At 40.7% G+C, this 22,759-nt stretch overlaps 1 protein-coding gene across 6 annotated transcripts in view; it reads left to right on the top strand.

The window, feature by feature from the left end:
• LOC126248788 (inner nuclear membrane protein Man1) overlaps window positions 1-22,759 on the top strand; it is a 374,228-nt gene that overhangs the window by 120,546 nt on the left and 230,923 nt on the right. For all 6 annotated transcript variants that reach the window (XR_007545538.1, XR_007545537.1, XM_049950169.1 and 3 more), the window contains exon 4: window positions 16,929-16,969. Coding sequence is in view for 4 of the 6 variants with exons in the window: in XM_049950169.1 (XP_049806126.1) it covers window positions 16,929-16,969 (41 nt within the window). In the remaining 2 variants the exon portion in view is untranslated. The remainder of the gene's footprint in view (window positions 1-16,928; window positions 16,970-22,759) is intronic.

Genomic DNA, 22,759 nt, shown 5'->3' with positions numbered 1-22,759 from the left:
AAAAATAGGAGACAAATCCAATACCATACTTGCAGTGGATGTCATGATGACAGCAAAAGGAAGTGTACTGTAAGCATCTACCACTAACAAACATTGTGTGTTCCAGAATGGACCCACAAAATTGATATGAATGTGCTGACAAGGTCTGTATGGGTGTGGCCACTCAAGAAAGGTCGCTGCAAAGCTGACAATTGTTCCGCACAAACTTTCCAACTTGTGGTCATTTGCCCAAGCTGAGTATCTATGCCCTGTCAAGTAGAATGATGGCTGGCAAGTTGCTTCATGTGAACTACGCCCCAGTGACCTTGGTGCAGTAAAGACAGAACTTACCACAATTGGGATTGAGGAATCACAACCTGTACGTCGTCGTTCCTTGTATGCAGTAGCATACAGCATTGCGTGAAAAGTGATTGACAATGCGAAAAATAGTGTCATCTCACTGGATGGGAAACTTCTTTCAAACTGTGTGGCCACCTGTGGCACACAGGTTGCAAAACAACCTGAAGAATTGTGTCAGAAGCAGTTGCCGCAGCAACGTGCCAAATTCTGGAAATTTTGAAGACATTCAATATCATGAGAATCGATTTGAAAACATGATTCTGCACAAGAATCCACTTGGTAGCTGAGACAACATGTTAACTTTCAACTTTTGGGCAGTTGGTCTGTACGACAACTCATACTGATAATTAGACAATATCAGAGTCCAACATTGCAATATTTGCACCATCTGAGGTGGGACAGGCTTGGCGAGGTTGAACAAGGGCGTCAGATGCCAATGATCTGCCAACAAATAGAACTTCTGACCATACAAATACTGGTTGAATTTTGTAACACCATAGATAATGGCAAGTACCTCTTTTTCAAGCTAACTGTACTTACACTGGAGTTTAAGAGTTTTTGAGGCAAAAACGATAGAGCTGTCAGAAGAAACAGTGTTGCAGGAGAGCCAACTGCAACCCATAAGAAGATGTGTACACAGCTAACACAACAGGCTTAACTGGTCAAAGTGAATCCGACATCTGTGACTTAACAATGCGTCTTTCAATTGCTGAAACGCGAACTGGCATTCCTTGAACCACACATAAGGAACATTTTTCTGGCGCAGCCAGCTAAGTGGAACAGCAATTTGCATAAGTGTTAGAAATACATTTTATATACTGGCTGAGCTTCCCCGTGACTGAATGGAGCTCCTTACTGGCAGATGTCTTAATTGAAACCAAATGCAATGTAGTTGGATATATAACCTGTGTGTTTATTATGTGACGGAGCAGTTTCATTGTTACACTTTAACCCATCTGCAGAAAGAAAGTGAAACAAACGGTTTATATTTGACAAATGTTCCACAGGCATACGACCCGCGATGACAATATTGTCCAGGTAGTTAGTCCGAGAAGGGACCTTTGATGTTCACTGTTCCAGGAACTGTTTGAAAATGGCAGAAGCTGAAGCGCTTCCAAATGGTAGTCTTCAAAACTGGAACAAACCTAAGTGAGTATTTATCACAAAGTGTTGCATGGTCTGTTCGTCCAGCAGTAATTTTATTATGCCTCTCGCAAATATATCTTTGAAAAGTATCAGCACTGTCCCAGTCTGTCCGTCAATTCCTCTGGACATGGAGGAGGAAAAGAATCCACTACAGTGTGTGGATTTACCTTTACCGTAAAGTCAGCACACAAACATAAACCATGTGAAGGCTTCTTCAGAATGCCCAAGGATGATACCCATTGGCTTGCAGAAATCATTTTGCTAACCCCATTGCCTTTCTAACGTCGCAGTTTTTGAGCAACTGGTTCATATGTTGCATGGGGGACAGGTTGTGTGTGAAAAAATCACAGCTGTGCATTGTCCTTCAGTGATATGCACTTGAAAATCTTATGCCCCTTATTTACTTGCTTCAAATAGTCCATTGTACTTACTACACAAGTCATAAATGTTAGTGTGAGGCACAGAAACACTGATTTGTAACACATTGTTCTGAATGCATATGCTGAATAAATCAAGTAAATCTAACTCAAATATGTTTGCGCTGTTTTTTTAGAATTGAGTACATGAAAAGAAACACACTTTGCCACTCCTTGATAATTTTCTGGCAAACTACACATATTGAGGACTGGAATTCCTTGTCCATCATAGGCAGACAAAATAAAAGTAGGCTGCTGTAGTGATGGGTTACTGATTCTGGCATAAATGTCTTTATGTATCAGGGAAACAGAAGGACCAGAGTCCAACTGTAACTTAATTGTCTGTTATTCCACTTTTAAATGAGCAAAACATTTGTTTCCATGCTGGCGTATTGTAGTGGAAGCTTTCCACAATGTAGAAATTTTTGGTTCAGCTTGCACCTTGGTGGCATTGCCTGCACTGTGAACACTTGGTGACAGTGAAGCTGTGGCCGCCACACACTAGCACAACAGTGGCTGTCACCCCTGCACTTCCTGCCACATCATAAAGTTTGAATGTATCCTTCATGTCCACATTGAAAGCAGTTAGGACAATATTTATGGTCATGTCTCGAAAAGCACTGAGTATACGATTTTCTCCAACACTTTTGTAACACACACCGTGTGCAATGAGACTGAAAATATTTGCTTCTGCTCGCCCTGTTTGTCTGAGCTCTCTTCTGAACTACATGAACACTATTCTGTAAATGAGAGTGAGTGCCTGGTACGCTACATACAATTGAAACACAAGGAGCCTTAAAATCAACCTCAGCTGAGTATACAATAGTCTGACATTCCACTGTAGACAGTACTGTTTTTAAGTCAGCATCAGGCAGTTTTAGAATTGCAGCGTGGGTGCTTGCATCAGATACATTCTGTGTTATAGCATCATGTAATGTTACTTCACTATAGTTAATTCCACACAAACATATGAAATCTGCAATGCTTGGTGAGACCTCTGAGAGCCGCTATCCAGTGTTTGACTTTCTGAGCAGGTTGCTGCTTCAGACAAAAAAATTTAAAACGTGCAGCTGTCATAATATTTATCTAGCAGCTTCAGAAGATTGTTATACATGACTTTGTTGGGAATGGTTTTGCCTCACAGTTTCACAAGGAGTTCATAAACTGTAGGAACAGAGGTGGACAAAAAGTAAGCATAACACTCCATACCTTTTATTTTGTAGGCAGCAAAGTGTGCCTCTAATTGGGCCCTGTAGTCTGACCATTCTTTGTCTTGGCTGTGGTATAGGTGAAAGTTTGGAGCAGCTACTGGCATCAGTGCTGCTTGCTTGGTGAGTATTCACATCAGTTGGCTGATAGTGAGCAGCAGGCATTCAGTCTTCTGCCCCTGAAACTGTGCAATTTTGGTGAGGGACATTTCCCATGGTGATTCAGACATGGGGGAAAAAGTAGTAGGATACACAAATACAACAGGAACAATAAGAAAAACGTGCACAACAGCAAGAAAAATGTGCAACTCGTGCACAGGCAGACAGCTGGAACAGAAGCAGCCACAATCATTGATGCCATTTTTGTGGCCAGATGAAACTACTTTTGTCCACCCATAACTGTGGTTTCTTTGATTGCTGTGGGAAAATGCTCATCAAACTACAACACATGAAATATTAGTTCACTTCATTACATAGGTGAATAAAAGATTTACTTTACTTCAACACAGTTCTTTGCCAGAGGATTGCTTGATACTTTACAACTGTCATTGACTATGAAAGCATCACTTGTTTCACATATTAACAAATTGTTCTCTTGAAGTATAATGTTCCACATTTACTAAAGTACAATTTCAACTGGCAAAAGAATGTGCCATGTGGTATGTACGAGCTCAACAAAGTTCATGCAAATACACGTGTTTTTTCATTCTTATACCTTTCGGATGTCGTGTGTGAAATAGTGTGACAAAAGTTGAAAGAAATATGTAATTAAAAAGAACTGAGCTGGAACTGATCCACAAGCCACAGATCCACTGATTATGGAGCTTGAACGCTAATCACGTGACTGCCACCAGCTCGTGCTCGGAGTCGCAACGCGTAGGCACATATTCGAGGTGTAAAATTTCTCTTGCGATTTTTCTCTAGTTGCCTAGGTAGTATGCTTTACTACTTGGGCCTTATGTTGTCCTAATGGACCACTAAAATGTCTGAAGTTTGAAGTAAAACTGTGAAGCGAATGTCGTGGCCTCCCCTTGTGAGTTCTCCATATAATTTATCAATCCAGTTACACATCAGTTCAAATATTTCGTAATGTGGAAAAATCAGGCTTTCTGAAAGTCAAGAGTAGTTATGCATCTTAGAACACCACTGTAAACAGCTTTCTGTATAATGTGAATTTGGAAGTTTGCGTATCATAGTTTCTGAAATTGTTACTGATTTTTATGGAGGAGCTGTTCTACCTCAAGTCAGGTTAGTTTAATATAAAATATGCTGCAAAATTTTGTGTTACATTAAGCTAAATCATATGTATCTACAGTTTTGTGTATCAGTACCTGGTACAGCTTTAAAATAGCATTAACTCATGCTTGCCTCCAGTCTCTATAAGCTCTGGTGGTCCACTGGTGTACAGTACACAATCTTTAAAAGGCGGGTCACTTAATTATTTGGAAAGAGTTTCATTTCTGTCAATAATAGCAGTACAAAATCTTTCATTGAAATGATCAGTTCCTCATGACCATTGCCTCATCAGTTTATTAGATATAATTCTCTTATTAGTTGTGTAATGTAGCTTGACAAACTTCTTATCTTATACAGATCTGATGATGGCAATGTATAGCCAAATGGCCATTATAACAACAAATTATATTGTAATCATTGACTGAAAGGATAGTGAAACTTTTAGAACATTGTCTCTCATACTTTCGGTCAGTTACATTCCATAATCTGTATAGAACCTAACAAGGACTCCTCCATAGTATGTGTACACACCCTTAAAAGATTAAATGAGAATAAGTCCAGTTTAACTTACAGATTTTACATTCTAACCAAGTCAATCACAGAATATTGCACCAAGAATTCTAATAACAGTTCTGTTCTGTACTCCATATTCACACTCACTGTAGTCATCCTCATCTACCAACACATAGCCCTATATTAATTTAATGTCATTAATTGCATTTCATTTCTGAAAACATTTGTTAAACATTGGGCAAATAGAAAAATATAGTCTCCTTCCATGGAACAATTGTTCAGAACAAAATTCAGTAAATATAAGGGGCAGTGAAGTGAAAAAGGAACATGTGGAAAAAGAAGTAAACTGTTTATTATTTCAAAAGTAATTGCCACTATTATTATTACATTTATCTCACTATGGGACAAGATTGTCGACACCTTCAGGGGAAAATTTTTGCTGTTACTTATGGAACCATGATTCTACACAGGCATGCACCTCTTCATCCGAAGTAAATTAGCGGGCATGAATATCTTTCTTCAGGGCTCCAAAAAATGTGGATATTACATGAGAGATAGATAGGACTATTTGGAGGATGCACAAGGGCTTCTCAGTACAATTTCTGCAGCAGGCTCAAAACAGCTGTGGCAACTTGTTGGCAGAAAATCATGTTTCCATAGGCAACTATAAACATTTGGATGATGATGTGTTCTGGATGAAATGTAAAGTGCTCAGGGATGATGATGATGATCTCACACAGGAATTTGGTGAGATCTCTCTGGATAAGACACTCCAGTACCTTCAGGAGAAAGCACAGGCATGAAATAAGCATATAGCTGTGGAGAAGTAGGAGGTCCTTATTGGTTTAGGTAGGGTTATAACCTGTAAGTTTGCCAAGCAGTTGGGATGTAGGTTAGGGAGAGGTACTGGTTGCGTGCAGTGGTGAGGTATGTGATTGTTGCATATAGGTGTGGGGTATGTGATTGTGGTAGGAGGTAGGTACTTCAGGTATGGCACACAGATCTTACCAGGACCAAGGGATTTATTGTTTTGAAGCCATCCAATGTAGGCATACAGAAGGTGCTTGGACACCAGTGTAAATTCTGTCTTGGCCACATTCCTGACTTGAGCAACCCGTCCAACTATTACTTCTCCCTGCCCATCTCTCTTATCATCCATGATGACACGAGTTCGAAATTGTGATTCTAATGATGTTGCAATACTTCATCTTTTTTCTCATCTTTGTAAACTAATCCATTTTCTCCTCAAAGTGACCTGTTTACCCTGGGAGTAGCCTATTGCACTTTCATGATAATGCTTGGTTCATGTCTTGTTCTGTGTCTTGAATCATTCTTCGCAGCAGAAGCCTCTATGCTCCTGTAGCTTTAGCTCACCTGGGCTTCCAGCCATCTAAGCAGACGAGAATTGGTGGGATCTCAGTATTACTGCCATTCCCTCCTTGTGTGCCATTTAATGACTATCAGTCCCAGGAGTCAGGGTGCACACCCCTAGGAACAGGTTTGGTGGTCAGCCTGGTGCTCATCTCTCGAGCACAGGTATGGAGGACATCTGTCAGGTACTTGACTGCCTAACCCACATCACTTTCAGTCTACATTTGTGATATGACGCACGGGTGGTGTCCTATGTGGGTGATATATTGTTCACAGTTAGTAACGTGCATTGTTTCTGCCATCCTCTGGTTTGTGTCTTCAACATTGGCACATTCCAGGACAGCTGGGCTGTGGTCCCAGCTCATAGTGAACTATTGCTGCAGCCCTCAAAGGCAGTCCCCTGCACAGGAAGATATCTAGGATATATGGCCTGAACAGGCTTGGTAAGGGATGTGAGTAGGCTCCTTAGTAGCAAATACCTATATGGAGGGACCAGCCTCAGCAAACCACCTCAGTCTCCGCCTGCTGCCATTTTCGCTGCTGCATATTGATAATCTGGTGTCAAATCTTTCATCTCACAGGGATGACAACTCTACTGCCAGAAATGCTGAGGCAGTTGACCCCATGGACCGAGTAACAGTGAACCTTGAATTGATCGGTCAGCGATAGATGTGTCTCTGTGATAGAGGCAATATCTAGTGTGTGCCAGTCTAGAGACGACTGTAATTGAACTACTGTATCAGCAATGCCATACACATTCTGAAACTTGGAGTTCTGTTAAAGTCCATCAACAAACAGTTCCATTGCAGCTTCTGCAAGAATCGTCACTTTTGTGAATCAATCCTACTCGCAAGGGAACCTCCCCATCGCACCCCCCTCAGATTTAGTTATAAGTTGGCACAGTGGATAGGCCTTGAAAAACTTAACACAGATCAATCGAGGAAACAGGAAGAAGTTGTGTGGAACTATGAAAAAAAACAAGCAAAATATACAAACTGAGTAGTCCATTCGCAAGACAGGCAACATCAAGGAGAGGGTAAACTCAGGAACGCCGTGGTCCCGTGGTTAGCGTGAGCAGCTGCGGAACGAGAGGTCCTTGGTTCAAGTCTTCCCTCGAGTGAAAAGTTTACTTTCTTTATTTTCGCAAAGTTATGATTTGTCCATTCGTTCATTGACGTCTCTGTTCACTGTAATAAGTTTAGTGTCTGTATTTTATGACCGCACCACAAAACCGTGCGATTAGTAGACGAAAGGATGTGCCTCTCCAATGGGAACCGAAAACATTTGATTGCAAGGTCATAGGTCAACCGATTCCTCCACAGGAAAACACGTCTGATATATTCTATACGACACTGGTGACGGCATATGCGTCACATGACAGGAATATGTTGTCGAGCCACCTAACTTGTACACTTGGCGAATGGGTAAAAAGATTCTTCTACGTTGCCTGATTTAGGTTTTCTTGTGGATGTGATAATTACTCCCAAAAAAGTGATGAAAACATAAGAGTTTGTCACATAAACTGCAACAAATGAATCCAAAAGTCTCACAGTCACACTCTTTCCCTGTGCTCTGTCAAAACATATGTTTTTAAAGTTTTCAAATTTTTCCGTGTTTAGGCCGTCAAATCCTGCATATGTCCAAGCAAATCTGAACATGTCCTGGAATTTCGGAGAGCGAAGTTGATTATGTGTGAGTGCCTCAACTTTGATAATTGTCTGAAAATAAAAAATTAAACTTTTCGCTCGAAGAGAGACTTGAACCAAGGACCTCTTGTCCCGCAGCTGCTCACGCTAACCACGGCGCTCCTGAGTTCTGGCTATCCTTGATGTTGCATATCTTGCACATGGACTACTCAGTTTGTATATTTTGCTTATTTTTTCAATAGTTCCACACAACTTCTTCCTGTTTTCTCGATTGATCTGTGTTCAGTTTTTCAAGGTCTATCCACTGTGGCAACTTATAACTAAATCTGAGGGGGGTGCGATGGGGAGGTTCCCTTGTCAGGGCAGACCACTGACCATCAATATTATCAAGTTCAGGTTGATCCTTCAACAACAACCTGATCTCTGTAGACTCTAGCATTAGACTACAGAGATCGTTGCTGGCGCCTGGCACCTCTTGAGATGTTGGTTATGTGGATGTGGAGTGACACTGGCAGCATCACTGCTAGCTGTGGCCACCTGGGGTGGTGAGGGTAACAGGGTTGGGAGCGGGCACACGTGTGATACTGCTTGACAGATCATTGTGACAGTGGAGGTGGAGGGGGAAGCCCAACCATTCCACGGACGCGTAAGTACCAGAAACTGACCAAGCTGCAGTTTGAACTTTGCCTACTGGCAAGTTTTCTGTCCGGAAGTGACAGTAGCTGTGGTGGCTGCTTTCTATAGCCCCTGGTTCTGTTGCAATCTATGGTAAGCCTTGAAGTCGTGGTAGTACGCCGAGTGTGAGCCGTTGCAGTGCAGATGCCTGTAGTGTTCCTCTCTGTTTTACATAGTTTCGTCAGGTGGTGGTCTGCGCACCTAATGAACTAGGGCTCTGTGCTACAATTCTTACTAGTATGGTTGAATTTCCAGCAGCAGTGACACTGCCCAGGACCTTCAGGTTTGTCATACCTCTCTATCCTTAACCTGAAGCCGAGCAGATATCTTAGTCTATACACCCTTTGTGCTTCGTTGTTGTAGTTGTTTACAAGCACCGCCATGAAATTTGGCTCCTTCTTGTGGCTGTTCAATCCTTTCCCAGGCGGAGTGGGTTTCAAGAATTGCTCTACTGATGACAGCTTGAATCATTCCACAACTAGTGCCTCTTTTAACATCATCTGCTCTTGCATCTATTTAGAGGATCTTTTGTTACCTGTGCCTGTTTTGACTCCATTGAATACGAGTGGAATTTGGTCTCTCGGTCCTATAATTCTGCCCTTATCTTTTGATAGTCCTCTATGGACTCTGCTTGTATTTTCATAGTCCAATGATGGTAGACTGCTGTCAACTTCCACTTTATCCCTTCTTGCAAGTCCTTGACAAGAACTGTATTGCCCCTGGGTATAGGGATGGATGGTACCTACTCCTTCTTTTTCCTAACAAATTGTATACCACCCTCAATTTCGCATCCGCATTTTCTAGAGTAGAAAAGAAGTTAGCAGTCGGCACATTAGCTAGCACTTTCTCTATCCTATCTGTACCCTCTGTGTCCTTCCTGCTCTCATTGTTGATCAGCCTACGCTCATTGTCAAAGCTGATCTATTCCTCTTGCACCAATGGTAACGTCGCCATGTCAATGTTAACTGTTGTTTGTGATGCCATACTCATGTTGCATGCACTCTGGCAAGTGCTACAATGGACTGTGGTTTAGGGTTCCCTTGAAGACCGTGCTGAAACAGAGCTCACAATCTGACATTTTGTTGTGGTGCTACTATGGGACATTGGTTGATGCTTAATTTTTACTTTTGTAACTAGATGGAAGATACACTATGTGATCAAAAGTATCTGGACACCCCCCAAAAACATAAGTTTTTCATATTAGGTACATTGTGCTGCCACCTACTGCTGGGTACTATATATCAGCAACCTCAGTAGTCATTAGACATCATGAGAGAGCAGAATGGGGCACTCCGCAGAACTCAAAGACTTCGAACGTGGTCATGTGATTGGGTGTCACTTGGGTCATACCTCTGTAGATGAGATCCCCACACTCCTAGGTTCACTGTTTATGATGTGATAATGAGGTGGAAACGTGAAGGGACACATACAGCACAAAAGCGTACAGGCCGACCTCGTCTGTTGACTGACAGAGACCACTGACAGCTGAAGAGAGTCGTAATGTGTAATAGGCAGACATCTATCCAGACTGTCACACAGGAATTCCAAACTGCATCAGGATCCACTGCAAGTACTATGACAGTTTGGCGGGATGTTAGAAAACTTGGATTTCATGGTCGAGCGGCTGCTCATAAGCCACACTTCATGCCAATAAATGCCAAACAACGCCTCAGTTGGTGTAAGTAGAGTAAACATTGGATGATTGAACAGTGGAAAAACGTGTGAATCATGGTACACAATGTAGCGATCTGATGGCAGGGTGTGGGTATCGCAAATGCCCGGTAAATGTCATCTGCCAGCACGTGTAGTGCCAACAATAAAATTTGGAGGCAGTGGTGTTATGGTGTGGTCATGTTTTCCATGGAGGGATCTTGCACCGCTTGTTGTTTTGTGTGGCACTATCACAGCACAGGCCTACATTGATGTTTTAATCATCTTCTTGCTTCCCACTGTTGAGCAATTTGGGGATAGCAATTGCAGCTTTCAACACGATCGAGCACCTGTCCGTAAAGCACGGCCTGTGGCAGAGTGGTTACATGACAATAACATCCCTGTAATGGATTGTCCTGCACAGAGTCCTGAACTGAATCCTATAGAACACCTTTGGAATGTTCTGAAATGCCGACTTCGAGCCAGGCCTCACCGACCGACGTCGATACCTCTCCTCAGTGCAGCACTCCATGAAGAATGGGCTGCCATTCCCCAAGAAACCTCCCAGCACCTGATTGAACGTATGCCTGCGAGAGTGAAAGCTGTCATCAAGGCTAAGGGAGGGCCAGCATCATACTGAATTCCAGCATTACCAATGGAGGGTGCCACGAACTTGTAAGTCATTTTCAGACAGGTGTCCATATACTTTTGATGACAGTGTATCTACATGAGAGCCAGTCACTACACCTTGGCAAACATGAGTACATGTGACTTGGAAATAGACACCTAAGGGGGAGCAGAGAGGATGCCCCGTGGCAGTAAGGAATAAAATGGCATGGCAAGGGCAATGCCAAAACGAGCACTTGAGAAACATACCTTTACCTCCACCTTCTCCAGTAGAATGGGAATGCTGTGACTGCAAGATGTGCTCTTATAAGGCATGAAATCAACAACTGTGCAACAGATGCAGTTGTGAAGCGTGACAATTTGGTGTTGAAATAATCCGCTTGGGAGAGTCGTAAGGTGACAATACAAAGTTGTCAAACTGTGAGGCAGTACACTCAGTACAACAGTTACGCTGCATGTAGCTACAGCCCTCCTTTCTCTCGCTCTCTATATTACATAAACTTTCTGTGTAGGAAAGTGGATATTACCACTTGAATTAAAGCACTCATTTTAGTAGTGACTTTGCAGCCAATACTTGAAATTTATGGATGCGTTATTTGCTCTTATTGCACATGGTACATGGAATGACTTTTTCCTTTTTTATGGTATTCTCTCCTAGTGTCAGTTCAGTGGGGGAGACAGAGCCACCAAGCACATCTTCCACCCGAACTCGTATTCTTTGGAGAACCTTTACCTGCGCACTTCACCCTGCTACTCTACCCTCACATGTGTGTGTCCTGTAAATTCGTATATTGACTTTCTTAGTTAACTGTTCTTTTTAAATTGTCTTTTGTGATAGCATCAGAGCACTTGACCAAACTCTATTAATATTAATTGCAAAACTCCTCTATTGGATTGTCAATTATGAGGATAAATGAACAAATAACCACAGTGTTGAGTCCCTTGGAAACCTCATTCACTACTGCCATGGGTAAGTCATTGAATGTCAGGTGCTACAAAACATGACACATTGTTCACCAACTGACCTGTTCATTTCATAGCATTGTGACCATCACAAAAACTTTGTGTGTGCATGAATGGGCATAGAACAACTTTCTGCCTTGGACAGCCAGTACCCAGTTGCTGAGCATGCTTCCTACAGCATGTCTCAAGTGGCCTGAGTGCTTGTTACATCACACTCGCTATACAGATGCTTCGACTCTGGAGATGGTAACTTCCCTGCAACAAATTCTCACATCCCTACACCATCCTAGTCTTAACCTCAGTTAACATATAATGTCTCCCCTCTTTCATTTTTCATCAGTATTATTTTTTTAGATTCCATTTTTAATTTTTCACTCGGTTTCTTTATTGTATTTTAGTTTCTTTATCGCATTTTACTTCCCCCCATCACCCAAACTCTGGTTTTATCTTGTCATTTTCCTCTTAGTTTTTAATTCCACTATTCATTTCATCTCTCTTCTTCTTAATCTCTCTTTACTTCTCACTCTGTCCTCATATCACCTCTGCACTTAGGCAGGAATAGTGTTTACTAATGCACTGTCTGTGACTTTTGCCCTCTCTGAAACAAGAAGGAAGGAAGGAAGGAAGGAAGGAAGGAAAGTTCCAAATGTTTTGATAGTTTTTTTATTTTTGTGTTTGCCAATCAGCAGTATTAAGAATTTCTTCTAATGCCAATAACTATTGTCCAGCCATTCTGTCTCGTAATTTAGAATGCTACTTTCATGTCATTGTATGTTTTCTTATCACTCTTGTTACATTCCTTGGAAAAGCAGTGGAGGGTGGCGGTAGAAGAGGGAGAGTCAGTGCTGGAATTATTTTACCTTTTTCAGCATATACAGTTGTCAGTCCAGTACTAAAAAATGCTGAACTCTGGTGAAGTAATGATCTACAATGAAAAAGCACAGTTGTTAATGATTCTGCAGCAGTCATGAGTCTGGAAGTAATATATATTTTATGCACTATTTAAAAAAAAGTTGAGTATCCAGAAACATAAATTACATAATGTTTATTCTCACCTCTCTAGATTTATTTGAGAGTACCCATTGACTATCACGTATGTGTGTGTAATCACCATGTAAATAACTGCGTATGTAACTGCAAAAAGTAAGTTTTTTGTAATGCATTTATGAAGATAGTACTTATGACTAATGTTTTGATAGTCTTTGTATTTTTGGTAACACTAAAAGAGCAAGCATTAACTACATTATATTTGTGGAAATAATATGTTAAGTGAAGCAACGCTGTGTTTTTTGGGGGAAAAAGAGAGTTTTGTGAAATAACATAGTAGGTGGGGTAAGTGTACACAAATTTTGCATGAGAGCATGTGGGAAGTACCGGAAGTAAGCCAGAGATATAAACATTTTACTGTAGTTAAAGCATGTGCTGGTCTCAAAAATGCATCTTTCAAAATGATTTTACATTAATTTATCCATAAATAGTAGTTTTCCAAGGCTACAGCAATGTGTACATGTGCCCCATTGAGTGGGGTGTACACTCGTGAGTAAACTTGCCCCTTTGAGAAAAAGATCATGAAACAATCTCTAACTTTGGAAAATTGAGGCTAAAATATTGTTTTGGGAGATACAACTTTTTATTGCATAATAAACATTCAAATACCAACATTTATATGTAAATATGAAATAATACATCAACTCAAATGCAGATATTTGGTAACAAAACTTGAATAAATGATAGACAACATTATACGCAATTAACACTGTAATAAGGCACTGTACCTACTCAGGTCATCTCGAAATCCAAATGCATCTCTGAATTCACTCCAGCTAGATTGCAGTGCATGGGAAAGTTTCTTCCACAACGCCGTCCTTATGAAAAAACACATCCCCCATTGTCTTGATAAACTGAAGTGTTTTAGGAATCCTTTTATTGAAAAATCCTTCCAAATCTGCTTGATTGACAAATTACAAAATCACCTTTTTGTATAGGCCTAATCAGTGTGGACATGCCACTGTCATGTCTCAGATTCTGACAAAAAATTCCAGTTGCACAGTGATGTGTGACTACTTGAAGGAAATGATATTCCAGATTGAGGACTCACTGGTGGCATGAAGTAGTCTCTGAAGAAGCAGCAGGTGGTGCCTACAGTTGCTCCTTGAGAGCCACATACACTTGCCTCTTTTTTTTTTTTTTTATTTATCGTATGTTCGATTTCTTCAAACTTACAAGTATTCACCTTCAGGTAATTAGAGTTTCTAGTGATGAACAGGAACATCATAAGATGTTAACACTAAATTAATGATATCAGTCCAGTTTAATTAGTATGCAAAAAAGTAGAAATAAAGTTGTACTAAGACTACAGTGAAGATGTGAAAAACAGAACTTACTTCATATTATGATGTGCACATGCTGACTGGTGCTCAGGCACTGTTCTTTCTCATTTGACAGTACTGCCAAACTAGTAATGCTGCATTGCTGCCAACCAAAATGTTCGGAACTGAGATGTGACAATACCTACATTTACCTCAATGCATACACTTGCCCCCAACTACTCTCTAGATGTTTGTACCAAATCATTCATAACACTGTGATGGTTTCTGTTGACCTCCTACCATAAGCAAATGCCAGGATGGATTTAGACCCTTCCTATCTCAGCCTCCATCCACTTCCACACCACCCCAAAAAGTACACACTCCTCATTCATTTGAGTGATCCTGTAGTAAAACCTTACCTATGCATATTTCTGGTACCATATGCTCCAGTCTCTTTGGAAAAACATACGAGGGTTGTTTTTTAAGTAAGGGCCGTTCGCGCGTATAGTCCTGTAGTTCGCGCGGACGCCGCAACAAGCCACCGCGCCACTTGCCGGCATCCTTCCCGTTCACACTGATGCAAGTTGCAGCTCTGTAGCTGACGTGTACGCATTGCTGTGCTACTTTATAATGTTTACGATTATTGAATCGCCCGCCGCGTGTGAGATACGGTCAGTGATACGTTTTTTGACCGCGAGAAGCCTATCAGCTGCAGAAATTCATTGTCAGTTAACAGAAGTTTATGGCTTGAATGCAAATGAGTGAAGGTAAAGTGCGTCAATGGGTTAGAGAGTTTAAAAATGGCCGTCAAAACGTCCATGACGAAGAATGCTCAGGCCGGCCTTCTGTGATCACTGATGATTTGGTGGCTGCAGTCGAAACAAAGATTCGTGAGGACAGAAGATTCACAATTTCCACTCTTTCTTTGGAATTTCCACAAGTTTCAAGATCGGTTTTGTACAAAATTGTGTCTGAAACAAGAAACTGTTCTCGATGGGTACCCAGACTCCTCACAGAGGACCACAAAGGGAAGAGATTTGCCACTTCATTGGACTTTTTGATTCGTTACGAAGAAGAAGGGGATGACATGTTGAGTCAAATTGTCACTGGAGATGAAACATGGGTATCCCATATCACTCCCGAAAGCAAGCGACAATCGATGGAATGGCGACACACAACCTCACCTGTCAAGGTCAAAGCCAAACAGACGCTGTCAAAGCGCAAGATTATGGCAACTGTGTTCTGGGACCGGCGCAGGTGTTTTGCTAGTGGACTTTATGCCACGAGGAACGACAATCAACTCAGATGACTACTGTGCAACTCTAAAGAAGCTCCGCAGAGCAATTCAAAACAAAAGGCGCGGCATACTGACAAAAGGAGTTTTGCTCCTGCACGATAACGCTAGGCCTCACACCTCTCAAAAGACTCGGGATTTGATTGATTCTATTGGCTGGGAAGTTTTGGACCATGCACCATACAGCCCCGACCTTGCTCCTAGCAATTTTCACCTTTTCCAGTACCTGAAACACCATCTTGGCGGGCAGCGCTTCAATGACGACGATGAAGTGAAAGCGGCCGTGAACTCTTGGCTGTCGGAGCAGGCGGCCGAATTCTTTGAAGAGGGAATTAAAAACTTAGTTGTACGGTATGACAAGTACTTAAATAAACAAGGCAACTATGTAGAAAAATAGGTAAAAGTGTGTAGAATCAGAAAATAAAAGTTTTTTTACAAAAGTATTTGTATCTTTTGTTAAAAATAATAACGGCCCTTACTTAAAAAACAACCCTCGTATGTAATCAAGAGGATGTCACCCTGTAAGAAAACACATGTAATCTGTCAACTGACCTGTAAGTTTGGTCCAGCATTTTACATTGACATGTCAGCTTTGAATACATTGGTTAGAAAGACAAACTGCTTTAGCAACAGCTCATATACTGTCGCTGATCAGATGTGGATCATATCAGTAGTGACTTTGGTATGTGTTTCACCAGGTGAACTATTTTCAGTTGGATACCAACTCCTAACATTCCAAAGTCCATTTATGGGCTCTGGTGCTATTAGAAAGTCTACTGTTTTCTACTTTTTGTTTTCATTGTTTAACTTCAGTATATATATATATATATATATATATATATATATATATATATATATATATATATATATATATATATACTTACACGATTGCGTTTACCTACTGCCATCTTTTTATCTTTTCCTTCTGAATGGCTGTTTTACCATATGGGCCTCTTTGAACCATATTTATTTCTGCTTTCCAGATGTTATGTGTCTTCTTTTTGCAGTTAGGCAGCATTACAGTACTTCTTGAGTTTAGCACTCACATTAGACCTACTGATACAAATAGCTCTTGGTAGTTCTCTAGTACTTCTCTTCACCACCTATACTGCTTTCACTTTCCTTCTTTATATTGGCTATTATCCCCTACCTCCTGATTAAGGAATTTTTAAAAATAAGAAAGCTGAAAAACTTTTTCTCTTTTAAAATTGTGTGTCTTGAACCTGCTTGAATTTTTCCTGTATCAGTGGCTGGTAAATAGATGCTTGTCTCATTTCTCAAATTTTATTCAGGATATTATTTAGGTATAGACTTCAGAGAATATAGAAATCTGTTCCTTTTATCTTGAGTTGTGACAAGTGAGAGGTGTTGGTAGTAGACTAGATAAATATTCCTCTTTCCAACTTATGTCGGTTGTGTGACTTGGTTATTCTCATGAATCTGCTAGTGTGGAAACCTAGTAACATATAATGCATAACAAACATGAACATTATTGTTATGTCAACTTACAGTGATTTGTGTTTAAATTTTTGCAGGAAACAATTACCCCATCTGTTCAAACCAAGCAGGTCCCTCGGTGAGTAAACATTCTCTGGATCATTTTTATCCTTTGATGTGGTGTATATCTTTTTCAGTTCATTCTTAGATTCAGTTTTAACTGCATGTGTGTAAATGTTACTTTATAAGGGCAGTTAAGGGAAAAGTGTTAAAGACTTGAGATGTGGTAGTTTTAGTGATTTATGAAGTGTGTAACATAGTGGAAATGAGTAACCATGTCCATATAGATAATGTTAATGCAAAATGACCATTTTACATTCAGCTACAAACAGAGTAGTAGTAGTAGTAGTAGTAGTAAACTACAAAACATCAGCAACAACAATAATAAAAAAATTATTTTCAGTTTCACTTAGGGAACATAGTTACATAGTATCCTGGTGTGTTACCATTCATTTGAACACTGCACAGTGCTGGGTTAAATAAACTAATGGTTCGTGGAACCATTTAGGTCTCATTACCTCTTGTTAAATTTCTGCAGCCTACTTTATTTGTTTCATTTTGTCTTTCACAGATACATGTGTTCTTGTTTCCATCGTTCTGTGTACAGAATACTTCACTTACGTTCTAGGACCTTGTCCACAAAATGTTATTTCAATAAGACTTTGGGTCCTTACTTCTTGTTCAGCAGAATCTTGCCTGTCTCCATGTGCAAGGTTGCAGAATTGCAATTTTGCAGCAACTGTCAACTTCAGTATAGCTTACTGAAACCACAGTGGTGGAAAATTGTTTATTGAAGTGATTTTGTCAGTGTGTGGTGTGTTGTACAACCTGATGGATCCAGAGCAGCTTTTGTCGGAAGGACCACATAAAACAATAGTAGGAAAAGCAGTGCCAGACTGAGATTCATAGGAAGAATCTGAAGGAAATGTCTCATCCACAAGGGAAGTGGCTTACATTGCACTTGTTTGACCAATTTTTGAATTTTTTCATCAGCCTTGGATCTTTATTAGGTAGGGCTGATAGAAAGAGATGGAGAAGATCCAACGAGGAACTGTGCGTTTCATCATGGACGTGCTTAGTAGGCATGAGAGCATTACAGAGACGCTTAACAAACTCCAGTGGCAGACATTACAAGAGAGGTGGTGTTCATCACAGAAAGGTTTAGTGTCTACTATTGAAATTTTGAGTGAGCACTTTCTGAGAAAAATTGCACAACATATTACTTACTCCCACACAAATCTCGCCAAATGACGATGACAAGAAAATTCGAGAAATTAGAGGTAATACAGCAGTGCACTGGCAATCTTTCTTCCTGCATGCCATTTGCAAGAGGTAGGGGGGGGGCGGCATTTGCAGGTGGCATGGGGGGGGGGGGCATTCGCAGGTGGTATGGGGGGGGGGTGGCAGGGGATGATCAGCCACATACTGTTTGGGAGCTTTTGGTGTATGAGGAGTATGCAGATGTAGATAAGCAAGCAACTGTCCGCTCACAAGAATGGCCACCACCAAACTGTGGTAAACCTCAAACTTGACCATAAAGTTGCCGAAGATGATGCACACCACAACAATAATGGCTTCAACAATTGCTTCACTACACAACCCATTTGAACATTCCATTCCAGCATAATTTTCTCTGCATTATGCCCTTGGCAATTCTCTCTCCAACATGTCCTGCACTTACACAATCCCCCTGGCCTCCTAATTTGTTCCCCATTGCATTACCTTACCTTCACCATTCTTTCCCGATCCACATCACATACTGCCTCCCCCCCACCCCCCCACCCTCTCCCACTCTCCCATTCTCCCTCTCTCCCATTCTCCCACTCTCCCCCTCCCCTCTCGGCCCCCCTCTCCGACACAGAGTCATCTGTCGAAAGACCTGCGTATGCTACCCTACTGCTACCCTGCTGTGAGAGATGCCTTTGTGTGTCAACTACATCTAATGGCAGTGTTGATCAGTTTGCGAAAGGCACATGACAGAATGTGGAGATACCACATCTTTGCTATGCTACTTGAGTCTCACAAGGCAACATGCCTATTTTTATTGAGAATTTTTGTATCACATTGACTATTCCGCATCAAAGGAGGTGCGACCCTTAATACCCAACGTATACAAGACAACATGCCCACAGAATTCTATCTTGAGTGCCACTCTCTTAACAGGTGCAATAATTGATAATTTCAGTTTATACTATAATTATGCATCACTATGTACAGTGGTACATCAACTCCAGGCTGTGATACAGAAAACACACATTTGGGCCCAGAATTATGATCCATAGTTTTGCACTCCCGTAGAATTATATTTGCCCACCCACACCCTGAATTATACTTAGATAACCACCACTAGAAGTTACACAATTTTTGATTTTTAGGACTGCTGTTCAATAGCAAACTGACCTGGTTACCACACTCAAAGCAACTTCAGGCAACTGGCATGTGGAAATTAAATTCATTATGTTTTCTTGGAAATACATACTGATGAGCAGTCAGTTTCTAATCAAATTTAACCAAAACCTAATTTGAACTTATTTGTCTGTCTACATCTATGTAAATACTCTGCAAACCACCATATGGTGCATGTAGCAGAGGGTCCTACTACTACTACTACTACTACTACTACTACTTCTGGTTATTCCCTTTCCTGTTCCATTCACAAATGGGGTGATGGAAAAACAATTGTGTATTGGACTCCATAGAGGTCCTGATTTATCTTGTCTTCATGGTCCTTACGTGAAATGTACATTGGTGCCAGTGGAATTGCTCTGCAGTCAGCCTCAGATGCTGGTTCTCTAAATTTTCTCAATAGCGCCTCACGAAAAGATCGTTGTCATCCCTGCAGGGATTCCCCTATTGAGTTCATGAAGCATCTCAGTAGTACATTTGTGTTGATCAAACCTACTGGTAAGAAATCTAGCAGCATAACTCTGAATCGCTTCGATGTCTTCCTTTAATCTGACCTGTTGGGGACTCGAAACATTCTAGCAGTACTCAAGAAAGAGTGTCATTCTCCTTTGTAGATGAGCTAAACTTTTCTAGTATTCTCCCAGTAAACCAAAGTCAATAATTTGTTTTCCCTACTATTCTCTTCATGTGCTCATTCAATTTCATATTGCTTTACTATATAATGCATAGATATTTAATGAACATGACTTTGTCAAGCATCACTAATATGTTTTTGAAGATTACAGGATTGTTTTTGCTACTCATCTGTGTTAGCTTAAATTTTTCTGGATTTAGAGTAAGCTGCCATTCATTGCACCAAACAGAAATTTGGTCTAAGTCATCCTGTAACCTCCTACAATCACTCAGCAACAATATTTTCCTGTACACTACAGCATCTTCAAGAGAGTCCAGTTTGCTGCTCCTCCCGTCTGTCAACTCATTTATGTCTGTAGGGACCAAGAGCAGTTCTTTCACTCTTTCCTGGGGCACTCCTGACAATACTCTTGCCTGTGATGAACACTAGCTGTCCTGGACAGCATACTGGGTTCTATTACTTAAGTCTTCTAGTCATGCACATATTTGGGAGTTTAGTCTTTATGCTTGTATCTTCGTTAAGTCTGCATTGAGGCACTGTTTCAAACACTTTCCAGAAATATAGGAATGTGCAATCTGTCTGTTGCCCTTCATTCATGATTCACAGGATATTGTGCGTGAAAAGGGCAAGCTGGGTTTCCCACGAGCAATGTTGTCTACAGACGCAGTGCTTTCTAAATCCATTCTGATTTGTGGTCAGAAGCTTTTCTGTCTCGACAAAATTCATTATATTTGAATTTTGAATATTCTGAAGAATTCTGCAGCGTACTGATGTTAACGATTTGGCACATTCTTTCACCCTTTTTATATACAGGAGTCACCAGATCTTTTTTCCAGTTGAGTGAGAGATTCGCGATAAATGCAAGCTAAGTAAGAAGCCAGTGCTGCAGAGTGCTCTTTATAAAACTGAAATGGGATTCCATCCAAACTTAAATTTTGTTATTAAACCACAGTGTGCCTTTTCCATCCTTAATCCAATTACTCAGCACACACTTCCCAAGAGTGTGATTCACAATCAGTTTGGGTGTTGCCTGTAATTCCTCATCGTCCGTAATCTTTGAACAAAATGATGTCCATTCATTGTTTAGCAACTGATTATCTGCTTTTTCGAGCATAAAATGCCTCTAACCTTTGTGATGGATTTATTAACTTTAGTAACCATTGTAAAATGTGAACTTCTATAGTCGGAAATGTCACAATTAATAAAATATTCTGGGCTATCATGCTGTAATTGGATGGCTTTCCCATGAAAACCCATCTGCGGAGTACATTTTCAAGGGGACTCATAGCTTCTTTGAGTGTCCAGTTCATACTGTGGCTCACTACTGACTCACCTGCAGAGGACATTTTCTTTAAGTGTCCGCTTCACACCTTGGCTCACTGCTGAACTGCGAGCCAAGGTATGAATGAGACACTCAAAGAAGCTACAATCCCCCTTGAAAATGTCATCCGCAGATGGAGACAAAACGTTTGTCTTTAATGTGAGATATGTCTGACCACGGCATAATAGCTTGGAATATTTTATTAATTTAGTAACCATTGTCATTATGATACCATGATCACTAATCCTTTAGTCTGTATTTACACTGTTGTTAAGGTCAGCCTGTTTGTAGTTAAAAGGCATAAAATATTTGCACTGCATGTGGTTGTTGAACTAGCCACCCAAGACAGTTTTCAGAAAAAGTGTTTATAACTACTTCGAAAGACTATCCACCCATACTACTTGCAGCTAATCCATAGGTGTTCCAGAGTATACCTACTAGATTAAAGATGCCCCCAACTAATCTTGCATGATTTGGGAACTTCCACACTATTGAGCAGAGACTTTCTTTGAATGATTCTACAACTGTTACAACAGAACTGGATGGTTGGCAAAAATGTCTGATAATTAACTTGAGTTGAATATATGTGTGTGGCGCATAGGGCAGCAGCACCACACACATCGGGTCTCTTACACAATCAGAAAACTTTGAAAATACTGTACAGTGCCAACAACTTTCAATTAAGTATATTGTTAACATCAGCCATATGCCAGATAATTCCTATTATCTTTTACTTTTTCAGAGCCCCAACATCTGCTTACTCAGTAATTGCTTGAAAACAGGGTGAACAGCAGTGGTATATTTTGACAATGTTAGATGTAAGCTACTGATTTCCCCAATGATTTAAAGGTGTACCCAAAAGCGATTAGTTTGTTTGTGATACCTACAACTTAAAGTATGATACCATGGATAATATAGACCCTAGAATGTACCACCATAAGTTTTACTTCATTCTAGAAGGCTGTGCGTTGTTTATCCAGATATACACAGGGCAGTAACAGAATTGGATACACATATATTCATAAAATTTTTTTGAACTTTTGAATGAAAACAGTATTTACACAGCAGAGTTCTCAACCATATTAAAACTCTTCCATAAGAGAGGCTCTCATCTGGGATGATTCCCTAAGCAGCATATATGCAATAACCAACTGCTATCCCCTCACCCTCCACTATCTTATCATCCAAAGACTATACAATTTCAACAGGACAGAGGCTATTACTGTATTTCTTTGAATACCAACTCACGCTGACATTCCAGCAAATGACCATACTGACAAGTTGAGGAAAGAGGCTGCCATGATGGCACTTTTGACAGTCCAATTCCCCAAGCTGACAGGACACATCTATCACTCTATACCTTGGATAATGAGAAGGAGATTGGGAAATCAATGCCCATCTCAAAAATCAGATGATAAAAGACACAAATAAAGATATGAGGCTGTCACATCATATCACATCTCAAGAAAAGAGACTGCTGTGCTGTGCTGTGCTGTGCTGTTTTTTTC

This window comes from Schistocerca nitens, chromosome 3, assembly GCF_023898315.1.
Source record: "Schistocerca nitens isolate TAMUIC-IGC-003100 chromosome 3, iqSchNite1.1, whole genome shotgun sequence".
NCBI lineage: Eukaryota > Metazoa > Arthropoda > Insecta > Orthoptera > Acrididae > Schistocerca > Schistocerca nitens.
Note: the sequence above shows the minus strand (reverse complement) of the source record. Positions and strands in the feature narration are given on the sequence as shown.